The sequence below is a fragment of the Ziziphus jujuba genome, chromosome 4, assembly GCF_031755915.1.
Source record: "Ziziphus jujuba cultivar Dongzao chromosome 4, ASM3175591v1".
NCBI lineage: Eukaryota > Viridiplantae > Streptophyta > Magnoliopsida > Rosales > Rhamnaceae > Ziziphus > Ziziphus jujuba.
Genome location: NC_083382.1, coordinates 12,947,934 through 12,971,711, shown reverse-complemented (window position 1 = coordinate 12,971,711; position 23,778 = coordinate 12,947,934). Strand labels below are relative to the sequence as shown.

The following is a 23,778-nucleotide window of genomic DNA, read 5'->3' as shown; positions in this document are numbered from 1 at the left end:
CTAATTATACAAATATATCATACGCCAACAAATAAATTCTACAACAAATCTACAACTATTATTATATAAAATAGAATACAACCCATATTTGAAATTTTAAATTTCAAAATGAACTTATAATTAAATAAACTAACAATCCATAAAAATGAAAATTATTTTAAAATGTCTTCTTCCACATTCTTCAATCCCTTTCTCACAATATGCCATGCAAAACTCACTATCTCCGCAAGCTATAATCCAGTCATCCTTCAACAAATATAAAATTACACATTAAACATTAAACATTAAATGTAACTAGCATTAGCAATCAATAAAAATTAAGTGTATTACTAAAATATTATTTAATTTAAAAGATAATTGATAATATGGAATTAACAACAAACTTACCAAGCAATCATAGATCAATTAAGTGGAGGTAGACTTTGTTTCGTAACACAAGATGCTCCCAAACAAATTAAAATATGATATTAAATTAATCAATAAGTACTAAAAAGAAGTTGTAAATATTACTAAAAAATTTTAAAAAGCTCTAAAAAAAGATGATAAAAATAAAATTACAAATAATAAAAGGAAAATTCTTACCAAATTCAATAAAATCATAATATGCAACATCCTCAATTGGTACTTCAACTCTATAATCATATCTCATAGGATTTGATTGCAACCCAGTTTGTGAACAAATCAAAGCCTCCACCATCTTTGGACCCAGTGAACTTTGAAATGCATCAAGAATACGCCCTCCGGTACTAAAAGCATATTTGGATGCTACTGTAGAAATTGGAATGGCATATAAATCTCTTGCAATTTGAGATAAAATTCGATATTTTGTGCAATTATTTTTCCACCAAACCAAAATATCAAATTTCTCACTCTCCACATCCTCACATGGATCAAACAAAAATTTCTTAATTTCATTCTTTATTTCCAATACATTTTTCTCCATTTTTCTTTTTTTAAATGGAGTTGTAAAAGCTTCATGGGTTGTAAAAGCTTCTGTTTTTCTTTAAATTTTTTTTTTTTTTAATATTAGATCCATTCATGGGTAATTGTACAGCTGCACACCATCACCAGCTATTTTTTATTTATTTTTTTTATAACTTTAATTGGGTATAAATAATTCTAGTGTCATGAAATTGGGTGTTTTGAACAACATTTTTTTAACACTTTATCTTAAAACTCCATTCATAGGTAATTGTACAGTTGAACATCATCACCAGCTATTTTTAATTTATTGATTTTTTTTTTAACTTTAATTGGGTATAAATAATTCTAATGTCATGAAATTGGGTGTTTTGGATTTTAATTTTGTTTTGAACACCATTTTTTTAACACTTTATCTTAAAACTTGGAAATCTAACATGACATTTCAAAAAAAAAAAAAATGTGAAGAAGCAATATCAAATTATTTTAGTTTTTATTTGGGATGCAAGTTCAGCCTTGTTAAATATGTTTTAAAATTATCTTTCACTTTTGGCTAAGAAAAAAACAATTTTCCTCTTATGATAATAAAGAGAGAGAATATTGAAATTTAGAATAATATGAGAATCTTAAAGGACATAAAAGGAGGCTATTGGACGGTGAAAGCATTTGAAGATGTCATAAATTTGTTTCATCACAAACAGATTTTCATAACAACTTGAAACTTCATAGCAATCAAATCACAATCAAGCATGGTTCACTTCACAATCTCCAAACTTCACAGCAAACAATTTCACAGCCTAAGCTTCACTACACTTTCCAAAAGTAATTTTTCGCCTTCCCACTTCTAATGAATTTCATATTTCACAAATGATGGAAAAATAATGAGAAGGAAGGCTAAGTAACTTATCTCCAAAGTTCTCAACCAAAATCAAATGGAACTTGCAACCAAATGGAACATAAATTTCTCAACCAAAACAAAAACCGAACAGATGCCTTACACCAACTATGAGATCTTCAACTGCACAATACACAGATTAGTTACATTCTGGCCCTAAAAACAAAAACCCAAAAGAAAATAAAATAAATCAATATAGGCCACCTTCACCAAAAAAAGTTGTAAAAAAAAAAAGCCCTTAATAAACTGGTTTCAAACAGTTGCAGAAGCTTTCTTTCAATCTTTCATGGATTATTTCTAAATAGGAAAGAAAAATAAAGTACTAAAAAATTGTGTACTGACCGGTGGGGTTGCTTGGTGTGGAGTTGCTTGGTGGCATCTTAAGTGGTGGATCGGCCAGTGGGGTTGGGCGTTGCAGGTGGTGGTGTTGCTATTAGCTGGCGATGAAGCTCTTGCTTGCTGGTGGAGAGGAGAAGAGACGAGTGGTGGTGCCGTGCTTGACTGCTGGATGCTGGAGAGGAGAAGAGATGAGACAAGTGCTGGCTGTTGGACAGGAGAAGAGACCGAACTACTGTGCAAAAACCAAACTGGTTAGGATGGCTGCTATTGCCTGCTGGAGAGCAGAAGAGACGAATGCACTGCTGCTGGCTGCTCCTAGGGCTTCAATGAGAAGGGATTGGACTTACAAAATCTAGAGAAAACTTTTAGGCTTATAAAAAGTTAATAAAAATAACTTTTAATAGTTTTATTTTATAATTATATACTATATTTATATATAAAAGTAAAATAAAATGTTAGTTTAATTGTGATGATTGATTTGGTGCAGGTTGGGTTGGATAAATTTCATCCAACCCGCAACCCGAACCGACCATTTTGATTTTTTTTATATAGTTAACCGAACCAAACCGATTAATAAGTTAAAATCAATCTAAACCAAATCAAATATGTCGGTTTGGTCGATCTAGTTCGGTTTTTGTCCACCCTTATTCATACCTAAAATTGGCCATTTCATACATAAAAAATTGGATGCGATAGGTATAGGTATGAAAATAGGCCCAAAATTGTAGGCCCAAAAATAAGCCTAATCCCATCTGTTCGAAAATAGACCAAAAATTATAGGCCCAAAGATAAGCTTAGGCCCACTAATCTGAAACCAAGCCCAAAATCAGAGACCCAATAATAAGCCCAAATCGACAACCCGAACCCAAACCAAACCGACCCCTTTGCTCGGTTAAATATTGGGTTTCCACTTCTCATCGGGTCAGTTCGGGTTAAATTACAAGGATCACCGAATGATCGATTCGGTTAGAATTTATGGGTGGAATCGATCTAAACCGAACCGTGCCCACCCCTACCATCATGAATTCTTCAACATTTCCTAGCCATGGCTTTGGTGCAAAGTAAATCAATGGGTCAAGGTCTATTTCTAATCTTCCTCTACAAAAACATTTTTTATTTTTCATTTTTTTTATTTTTTTGGTCACCTTTATTAGTTCTGAATTAATTAATCTGCCATTTCAGTCCATGATTTATTCTGGGTATTTCTTGCTATATTCTATTTTGGTGTAAGAAGAAACAAGTTTTTGGTTGTTTGATCAATATCTTCAAAAACATTTTTCAATCCCCAATTAAAACTATTTTTTTTCAAAAATGGTTATCGAAATTAAGATGGAATATAGCTTGTGATTTTATTTATTTATTTATTTTTGGGTTCTTTTCAAATTAAATTAAATTCTTATTTTTATTTTTATTTTTATTTATTTTAATTGTTTGGATATAATATTTACTTATCCTGATACTTTTACCCTAATATTATCAAATAAATATTTTGGAATTATTTAACTAAATAATATTTCATTTAGTTTTAAATCTTAGTTAAACTCTTTTTTTTTTTTTTTAAGGCGATAATTTAAGTTTATTGGATGAGAATTGATCTGCAGTTTTGACATCTTAATAAACCACCATCTATAAACATCGTTTTCAAAAAGGCTTGAACTTGCAAAAGATAAACCAAAATTGGATTATATACTTTAACAATTAGGAAGTAATTTTCCTGCTGAATTCGGTTAATAAAAAGAATTTTAGGATTTTAAATGAATTAAATTTAGATTTTATATTACAAATTAAAAGTAAATTGTCTTTTTAAAAAATCTACATAACTGATAATCGCAAAACCACAAGTATACGGTGGCAACAACTTTTCTAAACAAGTTACTTAATTTTACAAATTTACCCACAAAAAAAAAAAAAAAAAAAAAAGGTTACATCTTTACTACCTTTGCCAATTTCCAAGCACTTGTGTTTGTGTATATTGCTTTCTTATGGAGTGCAAAAAGAAGAATCAACAATTAAGTTTTAGACGACGATAGAGAAGCCTAGTGGGCTTGTAGTTGGACTGCGCATACTATTCAGGTCCCGTTTCTCTAGTAAGCCCAGAATCAAAGATAAACGAAAATCACCTCTTTTCTTAAAAGCTAGGAAGAGCAAATCTCACTTGGCTGCTATCTTCTTTCTCATTAAAAATGTGTGAGATCATCATAGCTCAAGTCAAATATCTTTTTAATTTCTTGGGTAAAGATTTTTATTTTTTTAGGGCGCAAAGTATAAATCAATCATGATAACTATTAATCTGTCAATAATTAACATGCCCTGTATTGGTTATGCCATAATAACTACTTTTTACGTGTTTATTATTAGATTTTCCTGTCCTTTTCTTTTCTCTTTTTTTGGTTTTTTTGTGAATATTTTCCTGTCCATTTGGCAAAGTGACATGATATAATATTTATAGATATTATTATATATTCTGGTCTAATTTGTCATATAGTGGCAGATTGGATCATATATGAACCTTTGCATTTACCCCTCGAAAGGAAGTTGTTTGTCCAACATTATGGTTTTCATGCGTCAAAATGCTAATGTATACATATGGTCGTCAAAAAATTATTTAATTAAGGATGAGATAAGATTTTGAAAAAATTGAAGATCAAACTGATCGGCAGCCAATAACCAACTAAATTTCCAAGTAGAGACACACTTCTTAAATGGCACTAAAAAACATCTTATATTGGTGATGAAAATGACATTCATTTTCGATAATCAAGTGCTTTTTAGTTGCCTAGAGATTAATAAGATGGTTGCAAAAGGCTTTACCTCGCCTGAGTTTTGCACTAGTGTTTCTTTTTCTCATCTCTTCAATGGTAGCAACAGCAGCTAGGGATCTACCATAAATTTCCTCCCAATCCCATGCTAAAAACAGTGAATTTGATTGTTACATATGTTAGATCAAATGCATACCTAATATTAACGGTTTAATGTCTCAACTCCTTTGATGAATTATTCAATTGGCCTGACTTACGTTCACAAGTATGTATTGAATCCATATATAGGAGACTTATATAGTAGTGAAAGAAAGACTCTATTTAAAAATGGATTAATTAAATAATTTTTTCAATCTTACAATAACAAAATTATCATTATCTTAATAATTAGAAGTTTTTTTTTTTTTTTGGGTAAATAATTAATAATTAGCAGTTTAGCACTATGTTATAGTGAATTTCACATATTATGTATAATTATAAGCTAAGATATTGGGCATTAATTTCTTATGCATAAACTTGTGCAGAGCATGTAATGGCAACAAGTAATGATGAATACAAACAAAATTATCATGGTGATGGAGGAGAAGGATCGACTTGCCATTCTGGTTGCTGCATTATTGGTCACTACGGTATAGGATTCATAAAGGGCTGATCTTGTGCTGGTCAGACCGTTCATGTACAAACTAAATTTAAGCCACACGACTACACTAAAACAAAAGTAAGTTTTTGCAACACTTTCATAAAATTTTTTACAAGAGGCATTAAATAGATGTTGCTAAAAGTATATTTACAACCTTAATTGCATTAATTACAAGATGCAGTTGGAAATACACATAATAATTCCTATAATTAAATTTAATAAACATTTTTACAATAAATAAAGGGTCTTCTAAAAGGGCTATAATGGTAAATTTTTATATTTAGCGCCAAAAAGTACTCGAAGTTATATATATATATATATATATATGGCATTGCTGAGAAGGGACCACCATCGTAAAGAAGTTTCAGCGTTGCCATTGCTAAGTAGTATATTTTGCATCTTCCCCAAAGCTGAAAAGGGACCGCCATTGTTGAGAAGTTTCAGTGTTGCCATTGCTAAGAAGTTAGGGTTGTTGCGGCGAAGAATAATGACAGGATCCGTCCCGGGAACCCTCTCAGAACCTCCCGGGTGATCCCGCCTAGTGAAGTCCCACTGGACAATCTCTAGAAAATATACAATGGAACCTCACCTTAAAACGTAAATAATCAACACTAGCATTAACATTAAGACCTCAATATATATATATATATATATATAAATAAATCCATAACCGGTCTACTGTACTACAGGCCATAACAACACACATGAGTACTATGGTTTCTACTGAGTTCCATATTTAAAATCAAAACATTCTAAGAGTGTCAACAAAGTCTATGAGTACAAATAAGTAAATAAATAAGTCCAAAAGATAACAATAGGTAAAGAAAGGATAAATACAGCTGCTGTAGTGGAAGGAAACAAGCGGTAAGCTGTGCACAAGGTAGACTGCTACTAGCCGCCTAAGCCTAGGGGAACGAATTTAAAACAATAAAACGTGAGATAAAGAATCTCTGTAAGTGGCATAGTATAATAGAAAAATAATGATTTACTTCTGAAAAATCTTTCTCTCAAGACCTCTCGTTCCACTCTTTTGAAAAGTTCCCCGTTTAAAATCATTTCACAAAATCCAAACTTGTACCCCAATTAATATCATAAAAACCGATGCTCAAAAGTATGAATGAATGATCATTATAATATTATGAAATGTCTCAAATCCAAATATAAACATTTGAGCATACACTATAATAAATACAGTTCCACCAAATAAATATGAAAATGCAGAAATCACCCCAATATTTATAAATCAACAATGTATACAAACATATACAATGTACCATACAATGTACCAATCTGTAAACCGTGGGATACACCCACCTCACGACCCTCAATATATGAATGGTGTCGTGGAAATAATAAATAACAGTCGGGACGTACCTAACCTCACAGTCCATGGCAATAATAAACCGTTGGATGATACCAACCTCACGGCACCATGGTAAACCCAGCACGTGGTAATATAATATAATATAATATTGATCCAAGGTATTGGCATTACATTGTACATCAATTTAAAAATAACCAATACAGTATACATGAAACAATCTTGTAAGATTATAAATATACTTTTCCAAAGGATACTGTATCATAAATCATAATTTAACATTTAAACTTCCACCGCTTAATTAAATACTTCAAAATCTCAAAACATCATTTCATACGAAAACCAGAAATACTACAGTGAAATATTTTCACCATAAACCAATTTTAAGCACATAAAATTATAAAATATTTGATCGTGCTTAAAATTATATGATTTTCAATCTGGTTTCTCAAACCAAATAGTTTCCAAAATGATTTAAAATCTCAATTTCATTACCAAGATATTTAAATACCACAAGTCCATTTATGGACCCATTAAAATTGAAAATCACTTAAAATATTATCAAAAGTCACATAAAATAATAACACATATATGTGAAAGCAAATATTTATATATGCATAAAACAACATTTCAATCAAATGATATATACGTAAAATATTTAAACCACATATATATTATACTATATACCCAAATCATTTAAAAATGATATAACCACTCACAGTACTGTAGATGCTCATGCCTGCTCCTCTACAGGATTGCCTCCAAGCTCAACTCGAATGCCTGTAATATAATAAAATATTCCTCAGGCTCCAAACAACTAAACTAGAGACACTTGTATAATCCAAATGTCTCAAAATAATTTACAGTACTACAAAATTTCATAAACTGGACACCGGACAATCCAATTATACTGCGTGCTCTTAGGACCCGGTATCCAAAATTGGGGATTTTCACCCGAAGCGTAATATTTTCAAATTGAACCACCTAATGGGTCCTAATAATATCTAATTTCACTAATTCAACTCTAATTTTAACTAATTTGACTAATTTTATCCAAACACAGTCTCCAATTTATCCGAAAATTAACTAATTGATCCAAAAATGGGAAAATTATCAAACGACCTCCAAAATTCACAAATTCACAAATTGACGTGAAGTTCAACGGAATAAGTCAACGGAAAGCCCAAGAGACAAGAAGTTCACCAGTGGTCTTACCTTGGTCCGGTGACTCCTCCAGTGACCAAAAAATTGACGTAAAGGTTCGGTCGAATTTGAAGTTGAGAGATCTCTCAAATGGTGGGGATTTTGGGCAATCTAACCACAGAAATGGACTCAGACGGGTCGAAAATGATGGGATAGAGGTATGGGTCAAGCTGGGTTGGCCGGAAAACACAAGAAAAGAGGAGAGAGAAAATGTTCGACCGGCGGGCTTCTCCGGCCCTATCTGGGCGTGTCCGGCGACTTGTGGCTGTGAAATTTTGTGGCCGAGCTTGCCTCCGTCCCCCGCTCCTCTCTGGCCGGGCGCGTGTTGTAAGGTGGTGGCCGGAGATGGGTCAAACGGTATAAACCCGGTTGGAGGTAAAAACGGTCGGTTCAGGCCCGTGGGTTTGGGGTGTTTTTCTCGGGTTTTGGAGAGGAAATGGGTATTTTTGGGCTTTTCTTCCTGTTTAGCACACTTACCGAGGCTTATATAGAGCCTAAATCACTAACAGACAAAAATTGGGGACTGGTTTGGACACTGATATAAAACTTATGTTTAAAACTTCTCAGAATCATAACTTTTTATCCGTAACTTGGAATTTGGCGTGCCGGAACTCGTATCGATGAGATCTATACAATGGTACCTCAGTCAAACCAAAAATATTGGCTATTGAAAAAGTCAACTTGAACCCATATATTATTCACTTGGTCAAACTTAGTCAATTTGGTCAAACTTGTTTAATCATGTATATTTTTTGGTACGGGGTGTTACAAATAATGTAATTCTTCAAAATTTCAATGGCTTCTGACATTCATCAATTGGGAAATGTGTATGTAGAAATGCATCAATTGAGAAATTCATGAGTTGACTTAGCTGATTTAGTTTAATTTCTTTGAAAAAATGGAACTATTGATGATGCATTTTCCTGACCGCAAAATTGAGAAGTTCATATGCTAGAATACGACTTTTTAGGATTTCATACTAGAAAACCTGAGACATGGAAGGGTTTTATGATAAATTAGATTATTATTATTATTTAATTCTACAAAAAAACCATTAGATTTAAGAGTTAATACAGAAGATCAATGAAGAGTTTTTTTTTTTTTTTAAGGCAACCATTAGGTTGGTATTGGAAATAGATATTTTTATCAATCTAGAAGTAGATGATTAATAGACAGCTAAAGTTCTTATGCATGTCAAACATGTGGCATTCATCATAATTATCAAGGACTTAAAATTTAATTTAATGTCAAATTTCAATTAAGTAATACCTATAAGAAAAAAAAATGTAATTAGGAACCATAAAACTATTTATCAAAACAATCGTATGAAAGAGTTTCAGATATATGAAACAACAAACAAATAGTAAAACCTCAAAAATGTCTTCAGATGCCATTAGCAACAGCCAAAAACCGATAAAGTTGAAGACATATTAAAACCCCTCTGGAAATATGTCACAAGATATGATGGGAGCAAGTCAGAAGGTGGTCGAAATACTCAATGGCAATGTAATTTTGTATGAAAGTACATACAAGTTCATTTACTAGAGTTAGTCTCATCTTTTGAAGATAAAATGTTCATTCAAAAAATCGACAATGAAGCAAATGACAGAGGCAAAACAGCTACACCAATGAAAGTGCCTTTGCCCCCCTCTAGTATCACACTGAGTGAAGCACAAACAACAATGAAGAAGAGAAAAATTCCAACAAATGGAAATGGTAAACTTGACAAGGCATTCAATCTGGAATGCCGAGAGTAGTTGGATGCTGAAATTGTAAAGGTGTTCTACACTGGAGACTTGCCATTTCTTCTAGCAAGAAATCGATATTATAGGAGTTTTGACAATTTTGCTACCAACCTTGCTCTTACAGGTAATAATCCTCTAGGTTATAATGCTCTAAGAACAACTCTTTTACAAAAAGAGAAGGTAAATGTTCATAGGTTGTTGGCTACTACCAAGCAATGTGGAGTCAAAAAAACTATTGGCATTGTGAGTGATGGATGGAGTGACTCACAAAGGAGGACATTTATTAATTTCATGGTTGTTAGTGATGGACAACCAATGTTTTTAAAAGCAATTGACTGTGCAAGGATAACAAAAGATAATTTTTTTTTATTGCTAATCTGATAATAGATGCGATTAATGATATAGGACATGAAAAAGTTATACAAGTTGTCACATATAATGCTACAAATTGTAAAGGTGCAGGTCAAATCATTGAAGGTTTTATTTCCTACCATTGTTTGGACAACATGTGTGGTCCACACCCTTAACCTTATATTGAAGAATGTGCATGCTGCAAAGAACACGGAGAACAATCAATGGATTTATGAAGAGTGCAATTGGATTACAAATGTTGCAGGAGATGTTTTACAAATCAAGAATTTCATAATGAACAATGGTATTAAATTGGATATATTTAGTGAGTTTATGAGCTTGAAGTTACTTTCTACTACAGAAACTCGTTTTGCTTCTATTATTGTGATGCTTAAACGATTAAAACTCATAAAAAATGGCCACCAAGCAATGGTGATAAGTGGCAAATGGTTTTGTTATAAGGAGGATGATATGCTATAAAGGCAAGATTTGTCAAGGAAAAAATTCTATGACTTTTGGTGTAATTCTATATATTACATACTCTCTGTCATAAGTCTTATTTATAAAATGATTAGGTTTTGTGATATGTGGGACATGATGATAGAAAAAGTGAAGGATGTTATATATGCCAAGGAGAGAAACAAAGAAGATGAGTTTTCTAGCTTTTGTAAGGTGGTTTATAAAATTTTAATTGATAGGTGGAACAAAAACAACACACCATTGCGCTGCTTGGCGCATTCTCTAAATCCAAGGTAAATTTTAAATTTTTAAGCTTCTAAATTATTATTATCATTGTTATTATTACTATTATTATTATTATTATTATGAACAGGTTTCGAATTTTAGGTTTTTAAAAATATAACTTTAATCTCATATGTAGGTCCTACTTTGATCAATGTCTCCATGAGGATCCAGATGTTGAAGTTTCAAATGAAAAGAAAAATGTTTCAAAAAGTATTTTCAAAACTTGGAGGAACACAAAAAAAAAAAAAAAAAAAAAAGCTTTAGTGTATGCTAGTTTCATTGATAGGTCAGGTGAGTTTTCACATGCACCATTGCTTCAAAACTTTGCTTTGAAGCTTCTTGTGCAACCCGCCTCTTTTCCTTATGCTTAAAGAAATTGAAGCACCTACTCTTTTATGCACTCTATTAGGAGGAACAAAATGACTCCACAAAGAGTCAAAATTTTGGTTTTCATACGTAGCAACCTTAGATTGTTATCAAGAAAATCTAATAGTTATTCAAAAGGAGAATCCAAACTGTGGGACATTGCTAGAGTCTCATTTGATACTCTTGAAGTTGTTGGGCTGCTTGAGGTTGCTAATCTATCACTACATGAGCCAGAGTTAGAGATTGTGATTTTTTTAGTGATGATGAAGTATTTAATGATGGTGATGTTGAAACAAATGAAGCTGGGACAAGTTAGGTTGCTATTTTAAGACAAGATCTTTAGTATTTTATTTTGTGTTTGTTGTTAGGTACTTAAGCTGTTGTTTTAATATTTACATGGTAATGGAACCATGAACTATGATTGAATTGTGTATTTGTGTACGTTATGGAAAAATGTTAATGGAAGGAATTATTTTGACATAGAGTTTATATATATATATATCCTAACATATCCATATCTTAATTTTTTAAAAAAAATTGTATCAACTTATCCATGTTGTATATTATCCAAATCAATGCTTCCTAGGTTTAGACTTTGAAGGGAGTCTTTACAAAGGGCTTGCAAATTTGCCAATATAGCTTAAGCTGGGGAGGGTAATACAGATAAAATTTTATGTCCTTGTAGGCATTTAAATGGATGTCATCAACATTTTGACACGGTGTATGAACTCTTGGTGATAAGTGTAATAGATTCTACTTACAACGTTTGGGTTTCTGATGGGAAAATCCAAAATTTTCCCAAGCAAAAAATGATCATGAGGATAGATAAGTACCTTACTCATGTAGGATGTACATGGATGCATATTTTGAGGATGACAATATCAATTCTATGGAAGACACATTTGAAAGAAGGGAATAAGAGTTTAAAGATACATTGAAAGATGTTGAGGTCCTTTTAATTTCTAAATACACTAAGTACACAAAAATATATGCACTTGGAGAATTTTATAAGCACAAAACAGCTCACAATTTGTCTAACAATGTTTTTGATGGACATCTCAACCCAATTTTTGATATGCTTCTAGAAAACTGGACTTTGCCAAAAAGCACATATGAAACAAAATGGTTTTGAGAAAGTGAATTGAAAATGGTATATTTTTAAGCATCTTAAAGTCTTTTATAACATGCTTAAAAATAGCTTATGGTAGTATATATTTTATTGCTGGTATTTATATTTTGGCATGAAATGATAATTTAAAATATTTAAATAGATGATAGGGTCTAAATATTAAATTTTGGCTTATGATACCTATTTATTTGGGAAAAATGAAAATGTATGATTTTAAAACGATTATTTATGAATACTTTATTGTTATTTTTGAATGGTGTATTATATAATACCAATGGTTTTGTTTATTTTGTTAGCTATGAGTAGGTTAGTCATCTTATATATAGCCGGGATATGAAAAAATGATAATTGAGTTTTGAGTTATTCTTTTAGAATAATGATTGAGTTGTATACCATTCTATCATGACCATAGGAGGACAGGCTGGACACAATGTCTTTAAGTCTCCAAAGAGTCATGATGATGGTTTATTTGTATCTCCTTATTGTCTTATAAAGCTTAGGGACACTATATACCTCTTGGTAACTCTAGATATATCGTATGATATATTATATATTTTTCTTTCTGTGGTTTTATTGCATTTCTATAGTTATTTCTAAAAATATGGTTATATTGTTTATTATCTAGTATTAAATTTATATTTCAATTGGTTAATAATATTTTTGATTCTTTAATATACAATACCCATTTTATGATATTGATTTTGGGTACAAATTGAATTTTGTGAAATGGTTTTTAAAATAAGAACTTTTTAAAAAAGTAAAATGTGAGGTTTTAAGCAAAAAAATTTACAAAAATAAAATCATTATTTTATTATTGTACTATGTCATCCAATGAGATATTTTTATGTTATGTTTTTTCTTTTTTAATTCATTCCTTTAGGACCAGATAATTAGCGAACGATCTACTTCACATATCACTTGTCATCCCTTATTTCCATCAACAATAGTAGGATTTATCTTTTTTTTGTTTACCTTTATTTATGTTTAGACTTATTTTGTATAACTTATATTTAGTTTTTGTTTTAGAATACTCTAATATAAAGTATGGAGACAAATATAAAGTATGGAGACAGCAATGTCCCTAGTAAGTGTTTGTAGTATGACTTGTAGTATAATTGGTTGAAATTGTTAATTATATTTGGTAATTGTTGTGGCTTTATCTATATATATTAAGATATTATTAATTTTGTATTGTATGCATTGATTGTTCCTGATTCAGATAAAATTCCATTGAATTTTCTCTGAAAATTGCTCGCTAAAATTTCCCTAAATGAGACCATCTAATATTCTTGAGAGGATTTCCAAGTGTATATATATATATATATATATACACGAACATATAGCAGAAGGTCTGAGATAGAATACAGAAGGTTTGAGAGTAGGATACATATTGTAGGTATAAATGCAATTAATAGCATGTAATCATGAAAAAATTAATATATAAGACAAAACTAGCTAGTGATATCCACATATCCATATCCATGCATGTATACGTGGAACCTCCTAGGCAGTTGTTAGAAAGCTTTATGACTTCCTAGATAATATTTTCTTTCCTCCCAACCATGCATTTGCTGTATTTTCGTTCCCCTTTTCACTAAGAAATTATAGCGTTCATATAACTTGCTCAATGCTCATTAAACGGATTTTAATTATCCTTCATTTTTGTGGAGTTTTGACTTTTTAGAATAGAATTTATGGTACAACTGCATGAAAAGGAAACAACAATTATATACGACTATTCTTTTTTCTTTACCTCCAACTTGATTCCCATTTTTTATTTTTTATTGTTTTTGGGAAGTTTGATATATATATATATATATATATATAATTGGTAAATTGTGGTTAACCTAAAAGGTTACCCCTTTAAGCTAAGCGACATGCAAGCATGGCTTATAAATTCTACCATAACATACTTTAATTAATATATATTAAACAAGAGTTATAATTTGCATGTGTTAAATAAATAAATTATTTGTGGACTTAGCATAATCAATTACTCACTTACAGGGCCTATTTATGCCATTAATGGGACTGGTTTATTTTATTCTTTTGTAGTACGGCCGTTTGTCACATACTCTCTATAAGACTCCAGTTAGCCCGTTAGACTGGAGGACCAACTCTCTTCATAAGCCCAATGACTTACCCATATTTTTCTATTATTATATTATTAAATTATTAGTATTTTGTGTTGTTAAAATTCATAGGTAAGTGTGACTTGCAGAGACTATAAAAGGTCTAGAGCAAGCAAACAAATATATGCCATACGGTATTTTGATATTAGGGTTTTCAAAGATCTAAAAGTGGTTTAAGAGTAGTGTATCCATAGACACTACTTTACATTGTTTTCTATTTTGCAAGATTAAATATTTAATTTATCAATGGCTACGGTTGGAGGTTAGTAATTTATGATTAATGGAATTTATTATGTATATTTAGATCCATAAAATCTAACAATTGATATCAGAGTATGGTTAATATGCATAATAAATTTCTTTGTGATTAGTCTTCGTTGTATCTAGGATGATCGGATTGAAAAGCATATATTCGGCCATTGATGATCTGTACATTGATTACATGATATTTATTTTTATTATTGTTTGCTCTTCCTTTATTAATCAGATATTATATGTTGATTGTCTGTGAAATATAATCCAACTTTTATATACTCAATAATAATAATAATAATAAAATAATAAAATAAAATAAAAATTGTAAAATTTTCAACCATATATTGCTTTTGGAAAATATTGAGAAAATTGTGTTTTGTATGAATTTTTGATCTGGGTATTGTTGTTCTTGTTCTCTAAGTCAAATGGAATTAGTTTTTTGAGTTAATTTGGACTGAAAACTTCGAAATTGGATCTGAAAATTCCTGTTTAAAGCCCGAATTCATCTTGTTTGGGTGTTAAACTTTGGAGGTTTTTTTATTCAAATTCAATTGGGGAAACAATTTCCCGTAACCGGAAGAACCTAAAGCCGCCGGAATCGTTGAAAACAATGGCAAGAACGGCAAGATAAAGTCGAGTGAAAATAGCGGATCGCGTGACGCGTTTGGACTGGAACCAGGTCACCCGTGACCTGGTTGGGTGAAGAAGAAGAAAGAAACGGCATGCCGTTTGGAGCCTTGGTGCTAATGTCAGCATGATGTGTCATTTGCTGACGTCAGCAGCCAAAAAAAAAAGGGATGTCATTCATTTATTTATTTCATTCCAATTTTATTGAATTAAATTACATATCTATGCTTGGTAAATTGATTGTGTTAGCTTTCTCTAAGGAGGCTTTGTGCCTAGTTGGTATAGTAGTGTGGAATTTTAGGTACTCAAATGTCGTGAGATTTATTTTATCTACATTATGTGTACCAATGTAATGTTTGTTGGCATAGTGGATAAGATGTTTTATATTTTCCTATTTCATGAAATTGCCAATTTGTTATTTTTTCCTACTTTTTAACCAAGGTCTATACAGGTAACTAGGCTACCCTGTTGGTAGTTTTAGTTGCTTTATATGACGCCTGGAATGGTAGTGGAAGTTTATTTGAATGCCATAAATCGCAGGTTCTGAGTTACCCTGTCGGTGATTCAGTTCAATGCATTTGATTATGGTTATTTGGTTGACTGTCCCTGGCCCGCGAAAGGGTATCTTTAGTGCTACAAAGACCCTAGCGATATTGATATTTTATGTTTTGTGTTAAGGGGCTGGAAAATAGTTATTGTTTTATATATCTTAAATGTTTTATTGTGCTTACTATTTTCACAGTTAGTAGCATCCTGAATGTTCTGCCTATGACTGCCATGATGAAATTGGATGGGACAAACTATTAGAAGTGGAAGAAGACTTTAGTTATGAATTTGACATTTATGAAATTAGATTTGGCTTTAGAGATCGATCCACCAGATATACCAACTAATGAGAGTAGTGTAACAGCCCAGTCCAAACCACCCACATGCGATATTGTCCGCTTTGGGTCCAGCCCGCACGATTTTATCAAAATGCGTCGCAAGGGAAAGGTATCCACACCCTCTTTTAAGGCATGCTTCGTTCCCCTTTCCAACCGATGTGGGATCTCACAATCCTCCCCCCTTGGGGCCGGCGTCCGCGCTGGCACACCGATCAGGGTACTAGCTCCGATACCATCTGTAACAGCCCAGTCCAAACCACCCGCATGCGATATTGTCAGCTTTAGGCCCAGCCCGCACTGTTTTATCAAAACGCGTCGCAAGGGAAAGGTATCCACACCCTCTTTTAAGGCATGCTTCGTTTCCCTTTCCAACTGATGTGAGATCTCACAGTAGTGTAGCGAATAGGAAACTTTATGAGGATTGGAGGCATTCTAATAAGTGCTGCATAATGATGATAGAAAATTATATGGACGAATCAATTTATGCAAGTATTCAAAAGGTGGAAACTACAAAGGAACTTCTTGAAGAGATAGGAAAGAAATTTATCAAGTTTGACATGAATGAGAAGCATCATTAGTTGAACCTTTTGAATAATACTAAATATGATGGAATTAAAGGAGTAAGGGACCACATTATGTTACTTTCTTCTTGACTTATTCGATAATGAAGAGTCTTCCATCTCAGTTTGATAATATAAGGTCTAGTTTGAATACTAAGAAAGAATGATGTAGTTTGGAGGAATTAACTGCTATTCTTGTAAAAGAGGAAGATGATATTAAGCTCAGTAGGTTAATATCTGTTGCTATAGTTTCACATCAAGTAGATAAGTCCAAGAGGGTTTTCCAAAGAAAGGACAAGGATTTAAGCCTGGACAAGGATTTAAGCTTGGACAATGATTTATGTCTAGACAAGGATTTAAGTCCAACAAGAAGAAGTTTTCTGGTATAAAGCCAAAAGTGCCTAGGGATGGAGCTCATCACATAGAGGAAAGGAAAGCCTACTTCAATGGAAAGTGTGGCTACTGCAACAAAGTTGGATACAAGAAGATAGAATGTTGGCATTGAAGGGAAAGCAAGAAAAGAAAGGTAATACTTTAATGATTGAGACTAATATTATTGATGTGCCTATGAATACTTAGTGGTTTGATACTGGAGCAACAATTCATGTTACTAATTCATTGCAGGGGATGATAAAGCAAAAGGGGCCAACCAATCTTGAGCAGCATGTTTATATAGGAGATAACTCAAGAGTGAAGGTGGATATCATGGGAACAATCACATTGAAGCTTGCCACTGGATATGTTTTAGGATTACAAGAAGTTTCATATGTACCCTCAATTAGGAAGAATTTGTTATCTATTTCACTTTTGGATAGTCAAGGTTTTAGTTTTTTGTTTGGAAATAATAAAGTTGAGATGTATAAGGATGATAAAGTTGTTGGTTTTGGAACTTTATGTGGCAATTTATATGGACTTGATTTATTTAGTAATGGTCTCAATTCTTCTATTAATTTTGTTGTTGCCCCTATTATTGCTTCTAAACGTCCAAGAGTTAATGATAATTCTTCAATGTTGTGGCATAAGCATTTGGGACATATTTCTAGACACAGGATGGAAAGGTTAGTGAAGGATGGAATACTTGCTAATCTTGATTTCTCCGATCCGTCGACTTGTGTAGAATGTGTGAAAGGGAAGCTAATTTCCAAAGTTAGAAAGGATAAGATAGTAAGGTGTGGAGATGTTTTGGAATTAATCTATATTGATGTATGTGGACCTTTCACTCCAACTACTTTGGGTGGTTATAGGTATTTTATTACCTTTATTGATGATTTTTCTCGTTATGGACATGTTGAGCTTATCCGTAAGAAGTTAGATTCTTTAGTTACTTTTAAGGAGTTTAAGGTAAAGATGGAGCTTCAAAAGAATAAGAAGATAAAGGCTGTGAGGTCTGATAAAGGTGGTGAATTTTATGGCAGATATGATGAGACTGGACGGAACCCAGGGCCATTTGCAATTTATTTACGTGAGTGTGGCATTGATGCGCAATATACAATGCCTGGTATACCATAGCAGAATGGCATAGCTGAGAAGAGAAATCGCACTTTGTTGGACATGGTACGATCTATGTTGGCAAATTCTAGTTTGCCAGATTACTTGTAGGGAGAGGCTTTAAGGACGGCTGCTTATATTTTGAATCAAGTTCCAAGTAAATCTGTTCCTAAGACTCTTTTTGAGCTGTGGTCAGGGAGAAAGCCTAATTTGCATTATTTTCGAGTATGGGATTGCAAAGCTGAAGTAAGGATTTATAATCCCCAAGTTAAGAAGTTGGATCCTAAAACTATAAGTGGGTATTTTGTTGGCTATTATATAGGATCTAGGGGTTCAAGATTCTTTTGACCATCTCACACCACGAGAATTGTTGAATTAGACAGGGCTATTTATTTTGAAGATGATTTTGGATTTGATGATAGTAATGGTCCAAGGGAGCCTCAATTTAGAGAAAAAAATGTATTCATTCCCAGTGTTGTAGTTCTTGACAAAGATATTATTAATCCAGTAGTTGATGAACCAGTAGTTGATCAGGATGAACCCATCATTGAGGAGCAGAATATCCCAGCTAATGTAGATGCTGATGTGCCTTTGAGAAGGTCACAAAGGATAGGAGGTCAGCTATTCCTGATGACTATGAGGTTTACTTGCAGAAATATGATTTTGACATAAATGATGATTCAGATCCAGTCACTTATAAGGAAGCCATAAGCAGTTCGCACTCAAATTCTTGGTTGGATGCAATGGAAGATGAAATGAAATCCATGGCATCAAGTGGTGTTTGGGATTTGGTTGAGTTACCATTGGGTAGCAAGCCTATAGGGTGCAAATGGGTCTTTAAGACTAAAAGATACTCTAATGGTCAAGTAGAAAGGTATAAGGCTAGACTTGTAGGCAAAGGGTTTAGCTAGAAGGAAGGAATTGATTACACAAAGACATTCTCTCTTGTATCCACAAAGGATTCTTTTAGAATCATTATGGAAATTGTGGCACATTATGACCTAGAGTTGCATCAGATGGATGTCAAAACTGCTTTTCTGAATGGTGATTTATTTGAAGATGTGTATATGGTTCAACCAGTGGGCTTCCAGCAAACAAGGAATGGTCATTTGGTTTGTAAGCTTAAAAAGTCAATTTATGGTATTAAGCAGGCTTCGAGGCAATGGTATCTTAAGTTTGATGAGGCTGTCATGCAAAATGGTTTCAAGGAGAATGTTGTTGATAGATGCATATATATAAAGGTCAGTGGGAGCAGTTTTATATTTCTGGTGTTGTATGTTGATGACATACTTTTGGTTACTAATGACACTAACCTGTTAGCTGAGACAAAGCAGATGTTGTGCAACCATTTTGATATGAAAGATCTTGAAGAGGTTTCTTTTGTTTTGGGCATCAAGATTGTTCGAGATAAGATTAATTACGTGTTGCAATTGTCTCAAAGAGTCTACATTGATAGAATCCTTAAGAGATTTGATATGCATAATTGTTCTCCTAGAAGTGTACCGATCACAAAGGGTGAAAGATTTTCTAAGGATCAATGTCCCAAGAATGATAAAGAGAGGATGGTGATGAGAAATGTTCACTATTCTTCAGCAGTGGATAGTTTGATTTATGCTCAAGTATGTACACGGCCTGATATAGCTTTTGTTGTGGGTGTGCTTGGTAGATTTATGAGCAATCCTGGTCCTATTCATTAGCAAGCAGTTAAGAAGGTCTTTAGGTATTTTCAGAGTACTAAAGATCATATGTTGACATATCGACGTACCAACTCCCTAGATGTTGTTGGTTATAATGATGCAGATTATAAAGGTTGTGTCGATAATAAGAAATCTACCACTAGATATATATTTATCATGGCAGGAAGTGTTGTATCTTGGCACAGTGCCAAATAATCAGTGACAGCATCCTCGACTATGGAGGCAGAGTATGTGGCATGTTATGAGGCTACTCGTCATGCAGTCTGGCTTCGGAATTTTATTCATGATTTAGGAGTGGTTGACTCCATTGAGAGGCCTATTATGACGTATTATGACAATACTGCAGCAGTATCTTTCTCCGATAATTTAAAAGGTACCCCTGGTGCGAGGTACATTGATGTTAAGTATTTTATGGTTAAGGAAAAAGTTGAAGAACGCTTCATTACTATAGTTCACACTCCTACTTACAGCATGGTGGTAGATCCACTGACCAAGGCCTTACCTGTAGGCATATTTGAGGAGCATGTGTCCGGTATGGGATTGTTAGACAGCTAAGACTGCTGTGGGTCAGTGGGAGTTTGTTATAATTTCTGCAGTAATATCCATGTTGAGTATTATTTATTTATTTGAGTATTTTGATACATTGATGTATGTGGATCATTATATGTTTATAAGATGATTTATTACACATATTATTGCTCCTATGTTTACAGGCCTGTTGAGACTATTAGTCTATATATATATGTGTATGTTGATCCACAGGTGCCATGGTGAGTCCCTACTACCTAGTTTGGGTATATTGTTGTATCTTGTCGATACACAATGTGTTCAGGTGAAATGGTATTTGTGTGTTGAGGGATTGCACGTGGTTAGTTAAATCTATACTACCTAGACTGAGTTTATGGCATGCAAAGTGCTCAATTGAAATGGTATCATGTTTTGGGAGATTTACTGAGAGAATCTATACTGCCTAGTCTAGTATATTGTTGTGCCCTGTCGGTATGCTATATATTTAGATGAAATGGTATTATGGTTCGAGAGATTCTGTAGTAAGTGAGTTTGGATTATATATATGATGATGATTATGCAGTCCAAGTGGGAGAATGTTAAATAAATAAATAATTTGTGGACTTAGCATAATCAATTACTCACTTACAGGGCCTATTTATGCCATTAATGAGACTGGCTTAATTTATTATTTTGTAGTAGGGCCATTGGTCACACATTTTCTATAAGACTCCAGTTGGCCCATTAGACTGGAGGACCAACTTTCTTCATAAGCCCAATGACATACCCATATTTTTTTATTATTATATTATTAGTATTTTGTGTGTGTTAAAATTCATGGGTAAGTGTGACTTGTAGAGATTATAAAAGGTCTAGGGCAAGCAAACAAATATATATCATACGGTATTTTGTTATTAGGGTTTTCAGAGATCTGAGAGTGGTTTGAGAGTAGTGTGTCTATAGGCACTACTTTACATTGTTTTCTATTTTGCATGATTAAATATTTAATTTATCAATGGCTGCGGTTAGAGGTTAGTAATTTATGATTAATGGAATTTATTATGTATATTTAGATCCATAAAATCTAACAGCATGTTCTTGATATAAGGTGAGTTTCTAGAATATCATCTTATAACTGTGGTAAAATTAAATAAAAACAAATTAACCAGTAAATTAGTGAAAAATTCAGTCAAAGAAGGATAAGACAGAATAAATGGTAATAAATGCTCCTTAATTACCAACCAGGCCATTGTGAGGTCATAAAAAACATGTTGCACAATTCAATTATCTACTAATCTAAAAACACCTTCAAATCGCCCTTTCTCAGCCTATATATACCAAAAAAAACCATCCCCCATTTTCTCATCCTTTTCCATTAGTAGTTTCTTCTTTCTTTCCATATTCAGTCTATTGGTAAGGGAAAAAAATGGGTTCCAGAATTTTAATTTTCCTAGGTCTTGTATTCGCAGTTGTGCTTTTCATTTCTTCCGAAGTGTCCGCTAGAGACCTTGCAGCACAGACTTCCACCAACAACAAAATTGGTGAGCTACTTTCTTAATTAGTTCTCATTATAAATTCAAAAAGACAAATATAATATTAATACACCATGGTCCTGTCATGGTTCAAAATTAGCAAATTATTAATTAATACTTCCATTTCCGAAATTGGAATTACATTACTATATACTTTACTACATAAAATTTTATGGACCATATACTAGTTGAATTTAGTGCTTATTAATTATAATAATCTTTGGCCTTAACGCCCTTGTCTTCATGTAACATATTTGTATGGATATGCCAATAGAAGAGGCCAATGGATTGAATGAATCAAAATATGGTGAATCTGGTGAATCTGGTGGAGGATATAATGGCGGTCGAGGTGGATACAATGGTGGTCAAGGTGGTTATAATGGTGGCAGAGGTGGCTACCCTGGCCATGGTGGTGGCGGAGGCAGCCATCCTAGCCATGGTGGAGGAGGCTATCCCGGCCGTGGTGGTGGCGGCGGTTGCTACTATGGTTGTTGTAGGCGTAGCTACCATGGAAGAGGCTACTCAAGGTGCTGTTCCTATGCTGGTGAAGCTGTTGATGCTGAGCCTGAAGCCAAACCTCACAACTAAAAGAGTGCTCTTGGTTATATTATATTATATATATAATAAGCATGCGTGAATAAAATCACGGGACATGTATCTTTGGTCCATGCCCCTGCTCTTATATATATATATATATATGGTATCGTATTATGTTTTAAATTACACGATTAGTGTAATGAGACTATATTTGCTTTTAATAAACTAATCTGAGTGGTATTTTTAATGTTTGTTCCTAAAAAAGAAAAAAGTACTGTTTTGTGCCAAAACAATCAAACGACTGTGCTAATTAAATATGTGAGCTAAATATATATTGTAATATGATATAACCTAAGGAAGTGCTCCTACCAGGATAGACCAATGGTATCCACTACTTTCGCGAGGCAATAATTCTTTTTTTTTTTTTTTTTTTGGGCTAACAGCTCCTTGGGCACTCTTCAAGAGAGATTAAAGTGAAAATTTGAAAACCAAAAGAAAATTGAATCTAAAAAGGAAGAAGATGGCAGAAAGTTGTATATTGAAAATCTAAAATTCTGGGCATTACTTTTCTAGGTATTAAACCGTGCATAATTCGCAATCCACAAATGGAGGACCTAATGCCATATTATACCTCATTTCAATACTATTTTTAAATTTGAAAGAAGTAAATCGGAATTGGATTATATATCTCAACACTTATAATTAAAATAGTCTCTTTCTAACAATACTATTTGGTTAATAATAAAAATTTTAAGTTTCCAAAGTAATTAAAATTAAGCTTTGTACTATAAGTTACATAACCAATTTCTCAAATACCTAAAAAAGACAACTATACTAGTGAGAACAACTTTTGCGAACAATTTATATTTCTACTAACTATACCAATTACCAAACTTTTTTGTTTGTGTGCGTTTTGTTAGCTATTAGCTGACTTACTTGTACTTGGATTGCCCATACTCTTCAAATCCCATTGGTTTAGTAAGCCCCAAATCGAATATAAAAGGAAAACGCCTTGTTTTTACTCCTTCAACTAAAAATCCACCTGCTGAAAGGCTGGGAATAGCAAAGAAAATTATCTTACTTAGTTGCAATCTTCTTTTTCCATTAATATGTGGGATCATCGTAGCTAAAATCAAAATATCTTCT

General features: G+C 32.9%; 1 protein-coding gene across 1 annotated transcript; it reads left to right on the top strand.

Moving 5' to 3' along the window:
* The first annotated feature begins 21,989 nt into the window (after positions 1-21,989).
* LOC107417388 (cold and drought-regulated protein CORA) lies at positions 21,990-22,697 on the top strand. The gene is made up of 2 exons (XM_060816761.1): positions 21,990-22,104; positions 22,370-22,697. Exons 1-2 carry the CDS (start codon positions 21,990-21,992, stop codon positions 22,681-22,683), a joined length of 429 nt encoding a protein of 142 aa, XP_060672744.1. The 3' UTR covers positions 22,684-22,697.
* Positions 22,698-23,778: the final 1,081 nt, after the last annotated feature.